Source organism: Muntiacus reevesi, chromosome 2, assembly GCF_963930625.1.
Source record: "Muntiacus reevesi chromosome 2, mMunRee1.1, whole genome shotgun sequence".
Taxonomy (NCBI): domain Eukaryota; kingdom Metazoa; phylum Chordata; class Mammalia; order Artiodactyla; family Cervidae; genus Muntiacus; species Muntiacus reevesi.
This window is the reverse complement of record NC_089250.1, coordinates 156,618,372-156,638,968: the sequence shown is the minus strand read 5'-3', so window position 1 is coordinate 156,638,968 and position 20,597 is coordinate 156,618,372. Positions and strand designations below refer to the sequence as shown.

The window sequence follows — 20,597 nt, the reverse complement described above, 5'->3', positions numbered from 1 at the left end:
TGCTGTAAATCTTCATGAATAGGTTTCTACCTATTCAAAGCCAAGACTTTGGGTGATTTCAGAAAATTGTACCCAAATTGTGCCTGGAAATTTGAAGGCTGCCTTTAGAATCCAGTTGACATTAATGTATCCTGAAGGCTTAGGATGACATGAAAAGCAAAGTTGAAATGCAAAAAGGAAAAAAAAAAGTTCAGACCAGCATTATAGGGGAAAAAAAGAGAATGTAGGTATTGTAATGTCTCTAGTACTTAGGACTAGGTTTTTTTTTCTTCATCTGTATTTTTCTTTTTTAGGAGTTTACACTTTGTGCTTGCTTTTTTAAGTTTGTTAACATTGTTTTTGTTTGCTTTTTTATGGTTTAATGTCTTCTCACCCACTCATTAACATGTGAATGTTTACTGACTTCACCAATTCTAATCCGTAAGTACTGTTTGAAGTCTGGCTTTTTTTTTTTTTTTTTTTAAATTTAAGATTTCCAGTTTGATTTATCAATTTAGAGACTTTTTCTTTAAATACTAAAATCTCTAAGACCCTGCCTCTCCGGACAAAATTAATCAAATAAGATTTAAAGAGATTGGATAATGTTAGGTTATTTATTTGGAGGGAACTGACTTCTTTTTGTGACATTGACTTTGACTTTATGCTTTACTTTCTATCAGTCCCTCAGAATTAAGAGTAGCACAAGCAGAATGGTACATCCAGAGGACCTTCTGCAAGAGAGCAGTTTTGTGTGATAGAAAAAGATGCCACTCCACACCAAAAACTGGTGTCTGTGCTCTGTGCATTTCGAAAATCCTAGATTTAAATAAAGTCACACTTTTCAGTCTCTAACACGCTGATACCTATTATCCTTCTTTAAGAAGAGGATATACAAGGCAGTGTTTTTCAAGCTGATTTTATCTTTTTTCCTCATGAGGTTAGAGATTCAGAAAAACACTGTTCCATCCCTGACTGAGAATTTACCCCTTTTTTATATATGGCAACCTCAATCAAGTTACTTAACCAAATTGAAACTCAGAGGTTACTTTAAAAATGAGAAATTGGAGCTGAAGATTCAAAAAGTTACTTCCAGATTTTAAAGTCTATAAGCTCCAGGAGGGGGGCCAAGTTTTATCTATAGTATATAAATACATATTATTAATATATTTAGAAATGTTTAGTAACATCCCAAATCAGTTTGCAAAATTAGCCAGCGTCAGAGACTGACCATTTAACCTGGCTTGTTTCTGTGATTACATTTGGGGCTCTAAGCCAGTGACCCCTCCTGTAAGCACAGCCATTAAGCACACTGTGAACTAATGCTGCTCCTCGTCTGACTTTGTTGTTTTAAAGTTGGATGACTCACTTGTATATGCAGACCCTTGAACAGAATGACCAAATGGGTATGGCAAACCTAAGTCTCAAGGCTAATTCCTGCAAACTGATAGTGAACTTTCCTGCTGCCATTTCACTTGGGACTCAAGGACACATATATAATATGCAAGGATTAAAATGAATTGGATCAATATTTTTATGGCTAAGAAGTCACAAAGATCCATAGCCAATTCTCTTACAATTAACACCTACAGTCAAAGGACAGTGTCATGCATTTCACTTACCTTTTTAATGTCAAATTACTAATTCAAGTTTCTAATTGCTCTAGAAGAGTATTGTCCAATAGAACGTTCTGTGATGATGGGAAATGTTCTCTAATTATGTCATCCAATACAGTGACCGCTAATCACAGGTTGATCACATAAAATGTGGCTAGTGTAGCTGAGGACCTGATAATCATTTTGGTTTATTTAATTGCATTAATTTAAATATAAATAGCCACATGTAGCTCAAGCTAGTATTGGACAGCACAGCTCTACAACAAGGTTTTTTCAGATGCAGAATAGATGTGGATTGAAGCTCTGCTTCTAGCAGAACACAAGGAAGATGAGTTGTCACCTAGGCACTGTTAGTGACTGGGCGATTGATAGTGGTGATAAGCAGCTATCTGGAGTTGACACGTTGGCCAGAGCACAAGAAAGTGATGTCAGAGGGTTGTACCACCTAGGCCTTGCAGACTGAGAGCTAAGCTGCCCCTGATTCCCATCTAGATGCAGCTGCCTTGGCAGCCCAGAGCAAATCTTCAGAAGACATCATCAAGTTTTCCAAGTTCCCAGCGGCCCAGGCTCCAGACCCCAGCGAGATCCCAAAGCTGGAGACGGACCACTGGCCTGGTCCCCCCTCACTTGCCGCCGTAGGTATGCCACTGTTGCGGCTAAGCCAAATGGACGGATTGCTAGGAGATTTCAAAATGAAATGCTTAAAAAATATGCAAGGAAATGTGTAAAGATTTTAAGAAAAGTATGACCAAGAGGTAGAAGAGTGAAAAGAACTAATGTAGTATTAACATGTGTGTAGAATACTTCCAAGTTACAAAAACCCAACCACCAGAGCCTTATGCTAACCAAACCCAACAAGGGGCAGAACTGGTGTAAAACGGGCATTTTGTGTGGATTCTCAGTGGTTGTTGTAAAATCAGTAACTCTTTTGAATGTAGTTGAATCAAAGCCTCCTGCCTTGAACTTTGTTCTCTATAGTTATAGTGAGTGAATTTACTGAGTGTCCACAGAAGCGTGACGTCTTTGAATTAAATTTGTTTCAGACGATTTCTGAGTTGTAATTACAGTTCTTAACAACGAGTCGTAACACTGAAGCACTTTCAGTTTTCTTGCCTGATCACATTCTCCATTACTAAGAAGGGCTGTCACAGAGTAGCACGTGTTCTGAAATATTGCTCATGCAAAGTTACATGATTTCACATCTGTCATTTCCATGACTTCTGTGCTAATGTCACTTTTGAGCCGTTTCATTCTTTGCTTTGAACCACACATTTATGCTTTAGAGTTGTGTCTCTGGCTTTACTGTTTTGTCATTAGTTACATCACTTGACCCCAAAAAATGATATCACCAAACTCAGAAGCTACTACTGAAAATTTAGTCAACTTTACAAAGATATGACTATATTATCATGTTTCTGTTGACAATCTAAAAGGCCTTCAATTTTCCAAAACTCCCACATTTTCCTCATCCTATTTTTTTATCAAGTTACTTTTAGAATAACTTTTACAAGCAATATAAGTGGACTTTAAAGCAATTGATAGTTATAGAAATGGTTGAAGGAAAAATCTACCTCCTTGGTTCATTATTCACATGTATTTTATACATTATGTTGGCTTAAGATGTATCTATTGCTAGTTCTTGCAGACTTTTATTAGTGTAAATTAAAGAGAGAAAATTCACATTACCATTTAAAAACTAAAACAATCATCAGCTTTTTTCTGCTGGTCCACATCCTTCAGGCAGTTCTTGGGGCTACTGAGATTCCTGGTTCAGTCATGTTGCTTAGTGGGGACATTAAACAGCTAAACTTTGAGGAAGAATTAACATTTTATTATTATCAACTGTCATCAGTAAATAGTTGAAAGCTCTTTGAGTTTCCAAAATGAAGAAAACTTCTGGCCCATTAATCAAAATGATGAAGACTGAAACTATTAAAGTTTATTTTGATTAGATTAGCAAGCTTTCCTGTTTCCTCCCACAGCCAGATTAACCCAGGCAACGTAGGAAAACAGTAATTATCTTACTTTTCCAACCATTCAGACAGATTCCTCCTTTCTACCCTAGCTCCTTCTTTCCAGGAAGCTTAAAATTTGTACATTATCTGCTATGTTGTACTGAAATAAGTAACTTCATAGCTGCAGTAACCCTTTTATGGATCCATTCTTATAAAACTTTTTTGGACCATTTTCCAAGAGACTGATGCAAGGAAACATTAGAGACCCATCTCTTAAAAGAAAAAATAAAGCATGCTTCTTAATGAATTTATTGAAGGTAGAAGGCAGGGTGACAGTGTGGTAGCAAACCTAAATATTCAGAAAAAGGGAAAACTATAAGATTTTTAAACTCATCATAGGAAAGTGACTATCTTACCTATTTGATGGTAGTTAGATGAATTTGGATTCCTCTGTGTTTGAACACTGACCCCAGGGACATTAAAATAGTAACTGCCGATGCCCCTCCCACCTACTATGGACGCTCTGGCCAGTGGCCAATGGGATGACTTAGACCCGATCATAAGGGCAAACCGAGGTCTAAGTGAGCAGATCGGATTTGTTGCCAGGCCATAATTCTCACCTTACTGAATCACATATTGCCCTGTCTTATCAAATAGGGCTCCCTGTCTCAAGAAGCCAGTCAGGGGTGCTGAATTGGTAGCAGGCTCTTTTTTTTTTTCCCTTGTGTTGTTCACGAATGCTGACGACCACTGCTGACTTTGCTCACCTGACAAGTTGAGCACAGGTGCCCTAATCCCTTGAGACCCACCCCCCCTTCCCTGGGGCTAATGTGAGAAGTTGTGTTTACTGTGGAACTAGGAGCTGACACGAGGCGCAGATCTAGCGGCCGAGAGGAAGAGGATGAAGAGCTTCTGAGACGCCGGCAGCTTCAAGAGGAGCAGTTAATGAAGGTTTGTCCCTTAAACGGCTTTGCTGAAGCCTTTGGCTCAGTTCTGCGGCTCCTTGTTATGGAATGATGACTGTGGGCAAGATGAGCAAGACGCAGTCCCAGACCTCTTGCTGTCCAGTAGGAGAGACGAGATGGGCACATGGAGACTCTTAAGGCAGAACATTTAGTGGGCTCTGGAAGAGAGCATATGGAGGCTGGAGGTCAGATGGGAATGGAATAAACGTTAGGGCTTCTACAAGGAGAACGAGTCTCTGTGTGGGGCGTGTGGGTGTGGTACTTGTGTTGAAAGGATGCTGAAAGGCCAGGCTCAGCCCAAGTATACTTCGAGGCGATACAATACCTTCTTTCCCTCACGTAGGCTGTGCTGAAGGAATTCCCTTGGAACAGAGCATTTCTCCAAGTCTTTCCTTGGATTCATAAGGCCTTGTGTGTGTATCTGGACCAGGAGAGAGGGATAAAATAGACTCTCACCAAAGCACCCTCATGATAGCCTCTGTCTCTAGCATAGGCCTGCAGCATCCCAGACCAAAAGAAGGATAGTCAGTTGTAGCCGGGGGTTGGGGGAGCTGAGAAATTGTAAATTATTATTTTCCAAAGATACTTAATCATCTGGGGAATGCACATATACTAGTTGTATGGTGATACAAAGTTGCATGTATTATGTGATCCCAGTTTTGTATGTTATACATACAAAAGACTGCATAGAGAAAGACTGGATAGGAGTAGATCAAGATGGCAGTAATGTTTATCTCTGGTGGATTATGGCCTGTTCTTTTTTCCCCTCCAGATTTTCTAGAATCTGTACAATGAGCATGCATTATTTTTTCCCTATTTTTTAAACAAGTCAGTATAATTTCTTTTTAAAGGCTGCTATCCCCAAGCTTCCCTTCTCACGTCAAAAATACTTACACCCTCACACACTGCCTCTTGAGTTTCCCTGCTGGCACTTTGGCGGGGGCAGAGAAAGGAGAACACTCTTCTGATGTGGAGCCTGGCTGAGGGCAACCGAGCCTTGACATTGAAGGGGCCAAGTGGGGTTCAAGGTCCAAAACCTGGATGACTTTTAGGGGAACTCCCAGGCTTGGGGACAATATGCTTCAGGCCTCTTCAGAGTCAGGAACTTCTTGGAGGACCCACTGAAAAGAAACTGCAGCTCCCTGAAAGTGACTGCAGGCTCCTCTTTCATCTTTCTTTTCCTCCATGAATAGCTCAACTCGGGCCTCGGCCAGTTGATCCTGAAAGAAGAGATGGAGAAGGAGAGGGAGAGCCGCGAGAGGGCCTCCCTGGCCGCCAGTCGCTATGATTCCCCCATCAACTCAGGTGAGCAGCAGACCATTGCCTTCCCTGAGCCGGGCGCCGGCCACCTGCCTGTGGGGAACCTTGACTGTTCCAGGAGGGGCAGGGCTGCTCCCGGAAAGGAAGCATGACAATCCTTTGTCATGGAATCTGTGTTCAACTCAGCTTAAGAGCCTGCCACGGCTTTTCCATAAATGTGTATTTCCTTCTTGCTAGAAATGGGGGGAACCCTTGGAGGGTGTCACGAACCAGGAGGGGTCAGGTTCCTTGTGCTGAGTCTACCTTCTAGAACATACATCTCAATCCATCTCAAGGGGAAGTGGCCAAAAGGAAATTCTTATAGAGAACAGAATGCTTTTTTTTTTTTAAAGTTTTTGTCCACACCCTGCAACATGCAGGATTTTAGTTCCCTGAACAGGGATCAAACCCATGTCTCCTGCCTTGGGAGTGCAGTCTCAACCACTGGAGTCCCAGAGAAGTCTGAGGACAGAATGCTTTTTAACTGTAGAGAGCATGAACACTACTTTCTAAATATTTTCTATATTTTCTGATATATTCAGTGTAAGAGCTGAGGGCTGACAGGGATGTTTTTGATACTTTTGAAAGAGATTACTCATCTGCTGGACTGAAATAGTCTATCAGTAATTTTCCCCTGCTTATACTTATCATAAGCCAAATCTCTTTCAAGCTGTAAGATTTCTTCTCTCATGTTCTAAACTAATGCATAATTTTCTCTCCTGAGGGTTCCTTTAAATATGTGTTCAGTATTTTGCTATGCAAATACTTCTGCTAAACATGACTTCATTTAATTGTCACAACATACCAAGAAGTACATGATATTATCATTCCCAATTTTTAGATCAGAGAACACATAAAGGAAGTTTTAGTTACTTGCTCAGTGTCACACTGCTGATAACTACAAAACTAAGATTAGGAGTCCAAGTGTTATAACCCCAGAGCCCACACTCTTAGTTGGAATGCCCTCCTACCTCTCATAGATGCCTGCCTGGTATTGATCTTAGATTAGGTAGTTTTCTAATCTTGAGAGTAAGTCCTTCCAATTCTGCAGATCTGTTCTCTAAGAGTAGGCACTGCATCTACATGGGTCAAGAAGTGAAGACCTTAAAAGATGGAATACCAGGCCCAAAGATGCAGCGGTGTTAAGTCACAGAGCCAGAATTCAGGCCCAGGTCTGCTCCCTCCAAAACCCAGCAGTGTGATGCATTTATGCTGCTGATCAGTGGGACACCTTATCGCAGCCCTTCCAGGAGTCCAGCAGTGGCTGGCCAGTAGATCCTGGTAACTTACATGTTGGCCTCCAGATCAGTTATCACTGTCATACCAACCAGGGCTTGGGTCTATGCATCCCAGTAGCCCTGGGTTCAAATCACTGCTCAGATCTTTACAAGCTGAGCAACCTCGGGCAAGTACTTAACTTCTCTTGGTCCCTATTTCTTCTCCTATAAAATGAAAATAATATCAACATTATTAGGATTGTGTTGAGGAGTCAGAGATAAAGCATGCCAAGCATGTCTTTCTTCCCAACCCCTCCTTGATAATGTCACTGCCCACCCATTCCCTGTATCACCCAAATCTGGTGGTGTTTTGTCAACATTTGAGCCCAATATGGGACTTCTCACGTGGTTTTAGTGTTAAAGAACTCACCTGCTGATGCAGGAGACAGAAGAGAAGAGGGTTTTTTTTTTTCTTGTCTAAATCTTCTGTTCTGCAGAGTAGAAGATACACCGGCAATTTCATGAGAGAATTACACTTTCAGTTCCTAACAATTGCTTTTTAAAAATCTTTTTCTTATTCAGCTTCACATGCTCTGTCGTCCAAAACCTCATCTCTCCCAGGCTATGGAAGAAATGGGCTTCACCGGGTAAGATTTCTCAATGACTCGTTTCTGAGTTTCTTCCCTCTTCAGTCCTAGTTGGAATGTTGACGTATTGTCTGAATATATCTGAGAATATGATCTCAGCGTTGGAATATAATGAAAATTGTAATCTCTCTGGGTTCCTGGTAAATCACTTTGAGTTACAGGCAAGATAAAATATTTCTTTTGAGAGAAAGGGAAATTGACTTTAGATAAAACAATAGCCTATGCAAATTATTCTTTTTGGTGGTTTATTAAGTTATTGGCCAATTTTAAGTATGTTTGGAACAACTTATGCATATGAATATATGTTTTCAACTTTGTATTTTATGAGATAAGTATATCCCATGACAATTTAACATCTGAATTAAGATATGCTGTAAGGACAAAACATATCAGAAGTACAAAAACCGTCTTACAAGTTCCACCAATAGTTTTTATATTGATTGTATATTAGAATGATAATATTTTGGAAGCCCTGGTTGCAGTAAAATATACTATTAACATTAAAAAAAAAAGTAGCCTGTAGAAGCTTGTGGGAAAACTGGATTGTGTGGCAAATTTCTACAATCAAGTACAAAGTAATTATATATTGGAGCCACTATCTCTGCTGTAGAAAGATACAGGAAGGTTTGTTGCAACCTTGCTCTCCACAAAGCATAGAACAAGTCTAACTGTGTAGCTCTGATGCAGAGAAATGTGTTTTTATTTATCAGTAAGAGATACTTGCTTATCAAGGGTCTGAGCAGTAGCAATGAACATACAACAAAACACAAGGATTTCATAGAAGAAATATGTAGGAAAAGTAATGGGGGTCCAGCAACACAACTTAGGAGGAATTCTTAGGATTTTGTAAATCCTTTTCCTTTTCACCTGACCCCAAAATGAGTACTATGAAGCAGATTTTCTCATGGTGTTTTCCCTCATTTCAGCCTGTTTCTACAGACTTCGCTCAGTACAACAGCTACGGGGACGTCAGCGGGGGAGTGCGAGGTGAGGCCCAGTTTGTAGGAAGGAATTCATTGGCCCTACTATGTGCTGAGCACTGGAAGTAAAGTGATAAGCAAGCCGTGGGTCTGTCTTCAGAATGTGTGTGGTAGAGACAGGGAAAGAGAAACTCTGAGATAAATGCTATGATTGGACATGCAAAGAAAAGGGAGCCACATCTTCAGGGTGTCAGCTTCCATGAGAGTCTTTAAACTGATAACTAAAACTGGGACAGGCTTTTCCTGGCTTTAGGGAGCAACCGGGCAGTAGGGGCAGAGACCCGGAGCTGGGGGAGAGCATGGCTCATGGGGGCACGTTTGGAGAATTGCAATAGGATGTAATCTCTGTTTATGAGTCCGTATTGTTCTGTGGTCCTGCCCCTTCTGAGATTTTCTTCGTCTTTCCTTTCCAGACTACCAGGTATGGACCAGTCTTTCTCAAGTTGACTACATGGGCAAAACAGCCTTTTTCCAATCCAGACGTGCTCTTCTGCTACTCCAGAGAAGAGTTTCTGTTGAGGAAGACCCTGATTTTGGTTGATCCATCTCATCATTAGTCCACAGATGTGAGGAGCCTTGAGCAGCAGGCATGCTTGGTGCCCAGATCAAGCCAGTCCTGCAGGCCTTGCAGACATGGCATGCACCAGGCCGGATGTCAAGGACTCTCTTGCTCTGCCTTGGAGAGTCTTCTCCGGGGTGGAAGTGGACCAGTATCAAGGGTCCACACATGTACAGTTGTTTTTTCTTTTACTCAGAACCACTCACTCCTGAGGCCCTCTCCTCCTCTTTGTGGTCACAAATGAAACCCCTGTCTTGGCCAATATGAAAAAGTTGCTGTGTGTAGTTTTCCTTTTTCCCTTAGAACCTAAACCTAAAATGATGATGGAGAGTGAGAAAAGGGGCAAGTGCAAAGAAAACTAAAATTAAAATTAAAAAAAGTTATAGACTTGACAATTCTTTGCTGTACCATATACTTTCATGCATGCAGCCTACATTCAGGGATTAGTGAATAGTTATTAAGCCAGGATCTTTCATCAACTGGATTATAAGAGGGCAGTATTCCCAGTATCCTTGTTTTTGTTCAGCAAGGAGCTCATTTCGAAAACTCCATGGTAATTAAGATGTCACAGCTGTAAAATGGCAGTGAGGATTTGAGACCCAGACAGGGACGTCTGGGAGCCCGCCAAGCTCTCCCCCAGCTCCCCCTGCTGCCATGGGTTCCTCCTGAAATCTGCTTCTCTGTTGCAGACCCTCCCAGATGGCCACATGCCTGGAATGAGGATGGACCGGGGGGTCTCCATGCCCAACATGTTGGAACCAAAGGCAAGTGTGGCTCTTCTCTTTCCTCTCACCTGGAGAAAACGGGGACATAACCCTCAAAAGACTTGATTTTCTATCTTTTTTCAGGGCTGAGACCCACCTGGCTCCAGCCTAGTCCATTAGTCAAGCTATATGATAAAGCATCCTTCTATTCCCTTGGTTTGCCACGCCAAGCCAGCAGGGTTGAACCCTCACTGGGTTTGGTGCTGTGTTCACAGTGAAGTGCCAGCACTTCCCTCCTGCGACCTTGGTACCCACTCAGCCCCTGCCGTGAGCACAGCAGAGCCTGCCCAGTGCCACGTGGAGCAGCTGCAGTCCACTCCAGATAAGATGACCCACATGCCCCAACTTGCCCAGGACCCTCCTGGTTATAGCACTGAAAGTCTTGCATCCTGGGATCCTCCACAGTCCCCAGCAAACTGGGATCATTGGTCGCCCCAGCTCTAGAACATTCTGTGACTCTAGAGGTGTCCAAGGGGTGTGCCCCCTGGTGACCATAACTGGGAGTTATTTCAGAATGTCACCCACTAAGTCACCGCTGCTGGGGCTGCATGGCTCCCTGGTTTCATGAGCTGGTCACGGAACAAGATTGTTGAGCCCAGCAAAGGTGTCCTGCCATATACAAACGTGTACCTGTCATTTCAGTTCTCTTCTAATCTTTACCTTCATACCCAGTACATAGTAAGTGGGGTCCTTTCACCCAGCCATGCCCTCCAGAGGCCCAATGCCACAGGAGACACCGGTGGGGATTGGGAATGTGTAAGAACCTGCCCCCGTCCACTGGAAACTCGAGCGAGGAACACCATCGCTCCAATGCTTTAATCATAGTGTCTCAGAAGCTCTGTCTTGGGAGTCCTAGGTTTTAGGTAGCTTCTGTTTGTTAATAAAAGGGACAGCTGTGTTCTATAAGAGGTGTTTTTCTTCGCAGATATTTCCGTATGAAATGCTGATGGTAACCAACAGGGGGCGCAACAAAATCCTAAGAGATGTGGACAGAACCAGGCTGGAGGTAAAAAACAAAACAGAACTTGTCCCAACTGTATATTCCTGTGCATTTCCTGTGACTCTCCCCCAAGAATTGTTCCAGTTAAGGCAAAAATGAGAAGGGATCAACCTAGGTAAAACTAACTTTGGATGAAAACCCAGATTTGTATTTAGGAGATCAGCATAAAAATGTGTGGTTAAATACAAAAGAACAGCCCAAGAAATGCAGGATGATTTTAGTCATTTTCCTTACAAATTTGGGCTTCCCTGGTGGCTCAGCTGTAAAGAATTCACCTTCAGTGCGGGAGACCTAGGTTTGATCCTTGGGTTAGGAAGATCCCCTGGAGAAGGAAAAGGCTACCCACTCCAGTATTCTGGCCTGGAGAATTCCATGGACTGTGTAGTCCATAGGGTTGCAAAGAGTTGGACACGCCTGAGCGACTTTCATGTTCACTTTCCTTAGAAATGTAAAGTTGCCAGAATTTAGTGGGCAATGTAGAATGGGGTCTCCACCACATTTCAGACACGCCCAAATCCTTATCTTTTCCTGAGCCTGAGTTGAGTCTGCTGAGATTAGGGAGGGAGCATTTGATACAGAGGTGTGTACTAGACAAGTTTCTCTCTTGACTGTTTCCACATTCCTGGATGAAGGCTGAGCAGGGTACACATACCTAAGCCGCCCTCCTTAGACATGGGAGACTGATCTTTGTACTTTTCCATCTGAATCGTTTTAATTAAGGAAAACTCTGGCTGCCAGTCTCATAAAGAATCGTTAATTTTCCCTGACAAAAGGCTATACCTTTGTATGTGAGCTCAGGCTAGCACAGAGGAGAAAGGCTGGATCCACTATCCTAAGAGAACTTTTCTAGACAGCACAAGAGAGTGAAGTCCATAGATCAGGGCTTTGCTGGTGGCTCAGTGGTAAAGAATCCGCCTGCAATGCAGGAGATGCAGCAGGGGCCATGGGTTCGTTCCCTGGGTTGGGAAGATGCCCCTGGAGAAGGAAATGGCTACCTACCCCAGTATTCTTGCCTGGAAAACCCCATGGACAGAAGAGTCTGGCAGGTTATACAGTACCATGGTGTCACAAAGAGTCAGACACAACTGAATACATACATCATCATTATCAGTAGACCAAGCATCCACATGAACTCTTATTGCTGAGTCAGGAAAAAGCCCCAGGGCTCCCAAAGGACCACCCTGGATGTCTCTCTCTGACTTTCTTATTGCTCTGGTCCATTTTCTCCACATCTACTCAGCATTCCAATGACCAGAAACAGAGTCGCCTCCAGCATAAAGAAATAGGTTTCTGTGCCCCATCCCCTTTCAGTGTTCTGATAATCATCAGTAGTACTCCACTAGCTCTGCTGTTCGGTAGGAGGGGTACCTCACCTGGCCCATCCAGGTAAGGAACTGGGTCCTTACCACTGCTGGGTCCAGTGTCTGCTAGGAAGCCTCAGAGATAAACTCCTTTCCCGTCACTCTGCCTTGCTCTTCAAAACAATTGCTTGTTAACTGAAGAACAACTCTCAAGGCCACCCATGTGGCCAGCAGGACTGACCACTGTTCTTTTCTCCCATCACAGCGCCACTTAGCCCCAGAAGTGTTTCGGGAAATCTTCGGAATGTCCATCCAGGAGTTTGACAAGTTACCTCTTTGGAGACGCAACGACATGAAGAAAAAAGCAAAACTCTTCTGAGTCCCACATGTAGACAGCCCTTAGGAGAAGGACTGACCACGGCGGGGACACATAGGATGTTGAATTAAGGCCCAAACTTGATTGGAGCATTTGCAAACTATAGTCCCTCAGCAACAGCCAAAAGGGAAAAATCTGATTAAAACACCCATGAGCCAAATATGGGGCCAGCCCATGGCCACACTCGCCCAGAAGCAGTGGGGTAGAAATGTCTGTGTTTCCACGCTCAACATTAGCGTTCACCTGTGACCTTTTTCCATCACCTTGTGTCCACAACAGGAGCTACTTCTTTGATTTTCTTTCAGCTGTTATCCAACAGTAGTGCGACTGTATGAATAAGAGCCAGCAAGTGCCCTTAAGATGCCGCATGGGCAAGCAGTTGTAATAACTCCAAAGTATGAATATATTTATCTTGTAGCGCCTTGGCTGAGAAGCAAGAGCCCGGGGGGCAGGTCCACGTGGCAGCAGCCTTTGCCCCTTTCCTCACTGGCCTCCTGCAGCGCTGCCCGGGCCTCAGCGGGATGGACAGCAGGGTCGGGCTTCCCTGGAGCTCTGTTTCAACAGCCACCGAAGGCATTTTTAACAAGCTCCTTGTTCCCTACTGTTTGCTAGGACCCAACTTGGCAAGTTACTTAGCTGTTGCTAAAAAAAATAAGAGGAAAAAGGAATGGATGAAAATTCTCCTTTAACCCTTTTCTACTTCAGGCAGTGTGTTCCTCCCCACCAGTACTAGAGCAAGGAGCCCCCAGCCCTCCATTCTTACAAAGAAAGGAAAGGGAAAGATTGTCTCCTGATTGGCCCAGTTAGATACTGTTAGATGAGTTTGCTCCAAAGGCCATAGCCCTCTTGACCAAAAAAAAAAAAAAAAAAAAAGTTCTGTGTCTTCCCAATGCAAGTTTTCCAACCCAGTTTCCTCTTCTGTCTATCCAGCATCCTATATATCACACCAAGCCCTCGCTGATTTTGAGTTTTTTAAGGTCTTTTCAGTAGTAGGCTAAGGAAAGGCATGTTTTTCTCTTTGAAAGCTCTGCAACTCAAGGGCGATGGCCTCCAACTGATTTAATTTGATCTTTTCAGCTTTCTTGCCTAGCTCTGTTGACTTCCTGATACGTGTATGTGTGTGTTTGTGTGTGTGTGTTTTCATGTTTTCACTCAACCATGACAGTCTGGGGAGTCTGCATGTACTTTTAAATTTCATTCCTGCTCGAAGGTTTATCCTACTCAGCTGCAGTTTCTAAGGGACATTTGCATAGGTGCATGTGACTCAAAGGTCAAGAGTGAGACTAACTGCATCCTAGCCAACAGGTCCCTCATGAAAAGATGTTGGTGGTTAGAAGCCAGCATATTCCATGACAGATGTAGCTCAAGTCAGCATCAGACTGAAGGCCGAGGCTTTGGATCAGGTTGGGAGGAGACAACAGCAGAACATCCCACCAGAGTCCTCAAACTCAGCAACACAAGATTCACATTGGAGCCAAGGATTACACCCAAACTTGCATTTAAGACACCACCATGGTTCCTGAAAGCTTCTGGCTGAGACTTGAAGGTGATGTCAGTTACACGTAGGAGGTTGTCACATTTATTTGCGTGCTTTGAAGGGCTGCTTAAGAATTTAAACTCTTACTTAAAGCCAACTCTTAAGAAAGCATAGGAGGTTGTCACATTAATTCTCATGCTTTGGGGCTCTGTTTAAGAATTTGTAAACTCTATTTTAAAGCCAAAGGAGAGAACCTGTGTATGCCACTAATTATAAAAGCTCAGAAGTTCTTCCTGCTGGCACCAAATATTAGAATGAGGTAGTAGCTGATACCAGTGGCAAAAAGCAAGAATATTCTTTCTGACCTTGTACTGGAGATCTAACTTGTGAAACACTCTCGCGACTGGGTGTGGTAATGAACATGACAGTTGCTTTATAGTATTCTGTGCTTTTCCCGAAGGAATCTCAGCCTGCCTGACCTTTGGTAGACACTGAATGTTTGAGGACTGTGTGTGTGTGTGAACAGGTGTTGGACCTACTGATGTATTTAGCACATGGCTCTGATGAGGTTGACGTGAGGAAACCAGCTCCTCCTTGGACTGAAGGCAGACTGCAGCCCCTTCAGTTCTATCCCTTCATCTGTCTGGTTTGCTGCGTTTTGCTTCATTCAGTACACCACCTGTGCCATCTTCTCTCTCACCTCTCCTGCATGGGCAGCCTGGGCACCAGACCTGTGTGTCCTGATCCTTCACTTTGGCAAAGTCTGAGGGGGGGGCCACGGTGAAGTCCCAGTGTTTCCCTGCCTTGACCAATGACAAAGATGGTCGAATGGATCCTAGGGCTCAGCTAGAGGAGAGAGATTTTCATGAGGGCGATAAGAAGGACCCTCAGTGTTTTTCATTGGCGAGTGAGTTATAACCCACATACTTGCAGATCAAATGTCAGTGTAAGAAAAACCACAATGATTGTTACAGAACTGAGTCCTAAATTTGCCCTCACTAATGAAACTTTACTTTTCTTGTTACTATTGAATTCAGTTCAGCATCCTCCTTGGGTGAGGGGAAAGCTTCTTTCCATATCAAATGTATTAGCTAATTTAAACTATACCATGCAAAACTGCCTTGCCAGAAATGCCAATAGCTTCCTGTCTATAAGTAGAGCAGTGCCACTCTCTGAAGTGGGGGCTCCCCAGCAGAAAGCTCCAGGCTGAGTGGTGGGTCACGGCACAACCTGGTTCTCCCAACTGCCAAATCAGATCAAATCAGTGGGCTACAACACCCTATCTGTTGCGTTGAACTGGGCTCAGCATGCTTGTCCCCAGAACGTCCAGGTCACTGCACAGGAAATGAGTGTTCTCTGCTTGAATCCCGCCCTGCATAAAAAATTCCAGTTCTTAACACTGTCAAATTAATGAGAATTGTTTACTCTAGAAAAAGGAAGTATATGCATGGCAAGCTTCCCTGGTGCATACAGAAAGGGCTACATTTTTGAGCTTTGGACTGACTAGTGATTCTTGAAGCATAGGCTGATTGCATGAAGAGGCCTCTATAGTTACATGAAAGTCAGCGCTTCCTTTAGAGTTTCTTCCAGAAAAGCCAGGATACCATTTAGTCTTTGGGTGTGATTTATGTCGAAACACAAAGAGCATTTGGAAACTTGTCCATCTTGCTGGGTGTCTATCTCTTGGTTTGGGTTAGTTACTGAATGTTCTTAATGTGACTTCTTTAATCACAGAAGAGAAACCTCCTGTTCTCAGAAACCTTGAACAGAAAAGCTAGCATCAATGGGTAATAAGGTGCAAAGAAAAAAAATAGTTTTTGCCTGTCATGTCCTCTTAGTCTCCCCTCTTCTCCTAGTTCTGTAGTGTCCAAGCTGAGCTTCCTCTTCCAGGGTGAGGCTGGAACTATGCCTTTTTCAACTTCCATCCCCTCCATCTGCGATGTCAATCAGCTCCACTGGGAAAAGTCTTGCTGGAAATGTTTCTTAAACTTTCACCTAATTTCTTTATACTTTAAAGCAAATACCTTTTTCTAAAGAACTGCTTCTCAGATGATTATATAAAATATACATGCTTTTGCAAGCTGAAAAATTCAAATTCACTTTTGACTAGGTAGGTCTTTCTAAAAACTCTTTAAGGCAAACTTGCTGTTAGCATTCTCCTGCGTGTTGAAGGGGCAGGGGACCCTCCTGTCTGTAGGCTCCCAGAGCCCTCTCTCTGACCGCTGGGAAAGACGGTGGAAGGAAGATGAACTTTGTGCTATCAACCCTTCTGTGTCCTCTGCAGGAAGCTCCGTTTTTACAAATCATCTTGTTTGTATTTCCGGTCACTGTTTAATCTGTACTTCCTAGGCCAGACTTGATTTTATCTGACTTATTAAGATTATTTCCCTTTGATAAAACAAGTGTTTGTCAGGATGCCCTAAAACTCACTCGTTAGTACTCCCTTTTGAAGTACGTTCTATTAAAAAAAAACAGATTATTTCAGGCTTGAGATTTGTAATGACAGCTTATAGTGCTGACGTGCATTAAGGGAACTACCCAATTACGTTGTTTTTTTTTTTTTTTAAGGATAATTGCTTTACAGAATTTTGTGGTTTTCTGTCATACATCAACAAGAACTAGCCATAGGTACAACGATGTCTCCTCCCTCCCAGATACCCTTCCCAATTATGTTTTAATGAAAGAGAAACTTTGGTATTAAAAAAAAAATCACTTTCTGTTTGCAAGAAGCAGCGGGGAGATAGACTGAAACACTTTGCATGTGAATCTTTGTGTGTTTCATTTGGGACAAGTTTCATTTATGGCAGACTTGAAAGGGGGAAGTGGTCAGTTTAAGCTGAAAAGCTTTCTAAACAATCTGCTTGTACACAGCAAAATTAAATCCAATTTTTTCTGATGCTTAGTGTAATGGAGTGGCAATTGCTCTCATTAAATAAAGTTCTTCCCTGAAGAGTCTCTCCCAAGCCCTGAGTCGCTTTCTGAGCCCGTTTGGCAAAGGTAGAGGAGAAGCCTGCATCCACTGACATTCAGAAAGGTAGGGAGCTACTTAGTGATTGTATACATGTATGTTTCTTTACTCTTACGAAAGAGGAGTGTCCAAGGGATTGGTGTTCTGTACAGACCTGTCCAGTAATAAATGTGTGTGGTTTCTGTGAGTTGCCGACAATCCTGCATCGAAGCTTTTGCAGTTCTTTCATTTTGAAGTTGGGTTTAATGGAATTTTTTTTTTTGCAAGTGTTGAAAGGCATACTGTTCTTCCTACCTCCCCTCCCCTTCCAGAAATATGAAAGCAAACATTTGGAAGAACTGTTGTTTAAAAGATGTATCGTGTCCCCCGTGAAAGTATGTGGGTGTCTGTCGGTGTCCCGAGTGCCACGTGCCAGTGCACAGAGGCGGGGGTGGCCCTGGGCCCAAGCTGCTGTGCTTGTGATGCTGACCTGCTCCACGCTCCTGTTGAAATCAGCACCTGCCTCCCCCCGCCGCTGTCTGGCCTCACTGTTGTCCTCACAACTCAGTGAATAAAGTGTGTGCTTTATTCGTAACTGCCTCCACACCGTGTTTTCTTTCTGGTTCCCTCGCTCCCTTGAAAGGTCTGTCCCATTTGAAAAAGTGCCAAAGGACTTCCCTGGTGATCCAGTGGTTAGGAATCCATCTGCCAGTGCAGGGGACATGGGTTCAGTCCCTGGTTTGGGAAGATCCGACATGCCAAGACAACTAAGCCCGTGCTCTGCAACAAGAGAAGCCACCGCAGTGGGAATCCCTCACACTACAACTGGAAAGCAGCCCCTGCTTGCTGCAACTAGAGAGAGCTAGTGCAGCGACAAAGACCCAGTGCAGCCATTAAATAAATAAATACCCTTTGACCTAGAAATTTTTTTAGAAAGTGCCATTCCAACTTCTCAAGACCAAAACAAAATCAGAATCAGAGTCCTGGGAGTGCAATTTTATCATCTAGGCAGACAGGTTAGAGGGGAAAATGCCTGAAATAGCAGTGGTATGTTACAGGAATGTTTGCTCAATAACCCAGACCATATTGACGACGTCAACTAAAGAGAAAAAAAGAAGGTAACAGAGCTGCTGCTCTGTGCTGGTCTGGCTGTTGTTTAGTTTTGCTTGAGTCACGGAGCAGCAGTGGTCTCATCATTGAAGCAAGGCTGGGGATTTGAGGTTGGAGGACAAGCGCTTCTGATCCGCCACGAGTTGACCACGTTGCTAAGAAGTTAGAGTGCAGTGGGAAGGAAACATTCTTCAAAACATCTTTGACCTCCACTGCATTATCAAAATCTTCAGGATTTCGATTGTTATCTTCACTGTCAAGATTCGGGGCTTGCCGGAAGACATCAGGATATATGTATACTCACAATGTCCCTCCGACGATAGCCATCCGACTAGGTGTCTAACAAGCCTGGTGTCTTACTCCACGTTGACTGCTGTAACAGACACAGGGTGGCTTGACCAGCAGTTATTTCTCACCGTTGTGGAGTCTGGAAGTCCAAGACCAAGGTGGCGGCTGATCCAAGGTCGGGCCAGCACCCTCTTGGTTTTGTAAACAGCCATCCTCTGGTTGCATCTTCACATGCTAAGAGCAGACAGGAAGTGATCTCTCTGACATCTCTTCTTAGAACTAATTCCACCAGGTGGGCCCCACCCTTGTGATGGATTTACCTCCCAGAGGCCCTGCCTCCTGATACCGTTCCGGTGGGTGTTAGGACGTCAATCTAAGGCTTTGAGGCGCACACAAACATGCAGTCCCTAGTCTGTAACACAGGCCCAGGGGCCCGTCGCCCTAGCATTCACGTAGATCCTCACCTGGAAGCCGGAAATGGGCTATTCTCAAGGCAGTTGGCAGGTTAGTTGGCTACTGTGGAAAACGGGTCGGAAGGCCTGGGCTCAGGGTCTGTGCTCTGCTCACTATTGCCGCAGCCCACACCAGCATCACTACTCGGGTTGGGTCGTGGTTCCCACAGACAGTGTCAATCTTGAGTTGAGATGATCTTGAGTGCCCTGTGGCATGGGCCGCCACGATCACCACTGCGTCGGAGGTTGACTCACTGATAGGTCACCGTTGCCCGCCCACAGCGGAGCTCAAGCTGGTGCTGGGAATCTTAGGCTTTTCCTGACGGGCCCTGGCCCCGCCCACTGCAGGTCGCCCCACCCACAATTCCCCACCTGCTGTGCAGCCGCCCCGCCCACAATGTCCGGCCCACGACGCCCCGCCCACTGCTCGGCCGCCCCTCCCACCCTGAATCTCGCCCTCCAACTCTGCCAAAAACACTGTGAGTTCCCTGAACGCACCATGCCGTCTCCACCTCTGCAGCTTTGCTAAGGGCGTGTGTTCTGTATGAGGTCCAGCTCATCTAGGCAGTGGAAAGACGTGAGGACCTGGCCCCACGGACAGAAGGTAATGGCAGTGTTGACTCTCTGAAATTAGTTGCCCACAGCTCTTTGGAGTTACCGTGTGAGTTTCCCATGGGCTCCATTGGCCCTAAATCAAAGACCAGCCCGAGTGCACATTCGCTCTCGGAGCCTGCCTTGATGGGTCCAGCCCAACCTGCCCCAGTAAATTCTTTGCATGCCTATGGGTGAACATCACGTTTGGTGCTTTTCAACTATTGCCTAATACTGCTAGTTTTGCCCGTGTTCCTGCTCTTCAGCTGAACTGCAGTGAGATAGATGGTCTACATATTGAGTGCTTCGTGTTAGTCTTCCCTTAACTGAATCCCTTAGGACAGCCCTAGGAGCAGATGACTGTAGCTCCTCTGTAACAGGTGAGGAAATCAGAGCTCCGAGGCTAATTAAACATGCCTAATCCCACAGGGAGCTGCAGAGCTGGGATTCTCCAGGTCGGTCCCACCGCGGATCCTGTGCTGCTTCTGTGTCTCACCACCAGTGACCTTCTGAAAGCAAGGACTACGTCCCCCACGTTCTACATCTTTGGGGGGTGCACTACGCAGAGGAGCCTCTCAGTGTGAGACTGGCCAGTCCCCTTCAGGGCTCCCACCAAGGCACAATTAGACATAGTGCTCAGGGCTTCCCAGGTGGCATAATGGTAAAGAACCCACCTGCCAATGCAGGAGACATAAGAGTCGCCGGTTTGATCCCTGGGTCAGGAAGATCCCCTGGAGAAGAAAATGGCAACCCACTCCAGTATTCTTGCCTGGAGAATCCCAGAGACAGAGGAGCCTGGTGGGCTACAGTCCATAGGGTCACAAACAGTCGGACACGACTGAAGCGAAGCATTCTTCTTTCTTTTCTGGGGGGTACTCACTAGCTGTGTGTCTTGGGGCCAGTCATTTAACCTCTTTAGGCCTCTGTTTGCTCGTCTGCAAAATTGATAAAAATAATAAGGCCCATCAGAAGATCTTTACTAAACACGACAACTTCTAAAAGGAAACGACCATTTTATTAATTCTGTAGTGTCAATTTCAAAGACTTTTCAGAAGTGACATTGAAATCAGTCTGAAA

The 20,597-nt window shown here is 44.3% G+C and overlaps 1 protein-coding gene across 2 annotated transcripts in view; it reads left to right on the top strand.

The window, feature by feature from the left end:
* ABLIM1 (actin binding LIM protein 1) overlaps positions 1–17,674 on the top strand; it is a 185,261-nt gene extending 167,587 nt beyond the window's left edge. Inside the window, exons 16-24 of one of the 2 annotated variants that reach the window (XM_065923392.1) lie at positions 2,085–2,231; positions 4,407–4,498; positions 5,706–5,817; positions 7,611–7,675; positions 8,602–8,662; positions 9,069–9,076; positions 9,904–9,978; positions 10,904–10,984; positions 12,545–17,674. In XM_065923392.1, coding sequence (XP_065779464.1) covers positions 2,085–2,231; positions 4,407–4,498; positions 5,706–5,817; positions 7,611–7,675; positions 8,602–8,662; positions 9,069–9,076; positions 9,904–9,978; positions 10,904–10,984; positions 12,545–12,658 — 755 coding nt within the window. In that variant the 3' untranslated portion in view covers positions 12,659–17,674. The remainder of the gene's footprint in view (positions 1–2,084; positions 2,232–4,406; positions 4,499–5,705; positions 5,818–7,610; positions 7,676–8,601; positions 8,663–9,068; positions 9,077–9,903; positions 9,979–10,903; positions 10,985–12,544) is intronic. The other variant, XM_065923394.1, reaches the window with a different exon arrangement.
* Positions 17,675–20,597: the final 2,923 nt, after the last annotated feature.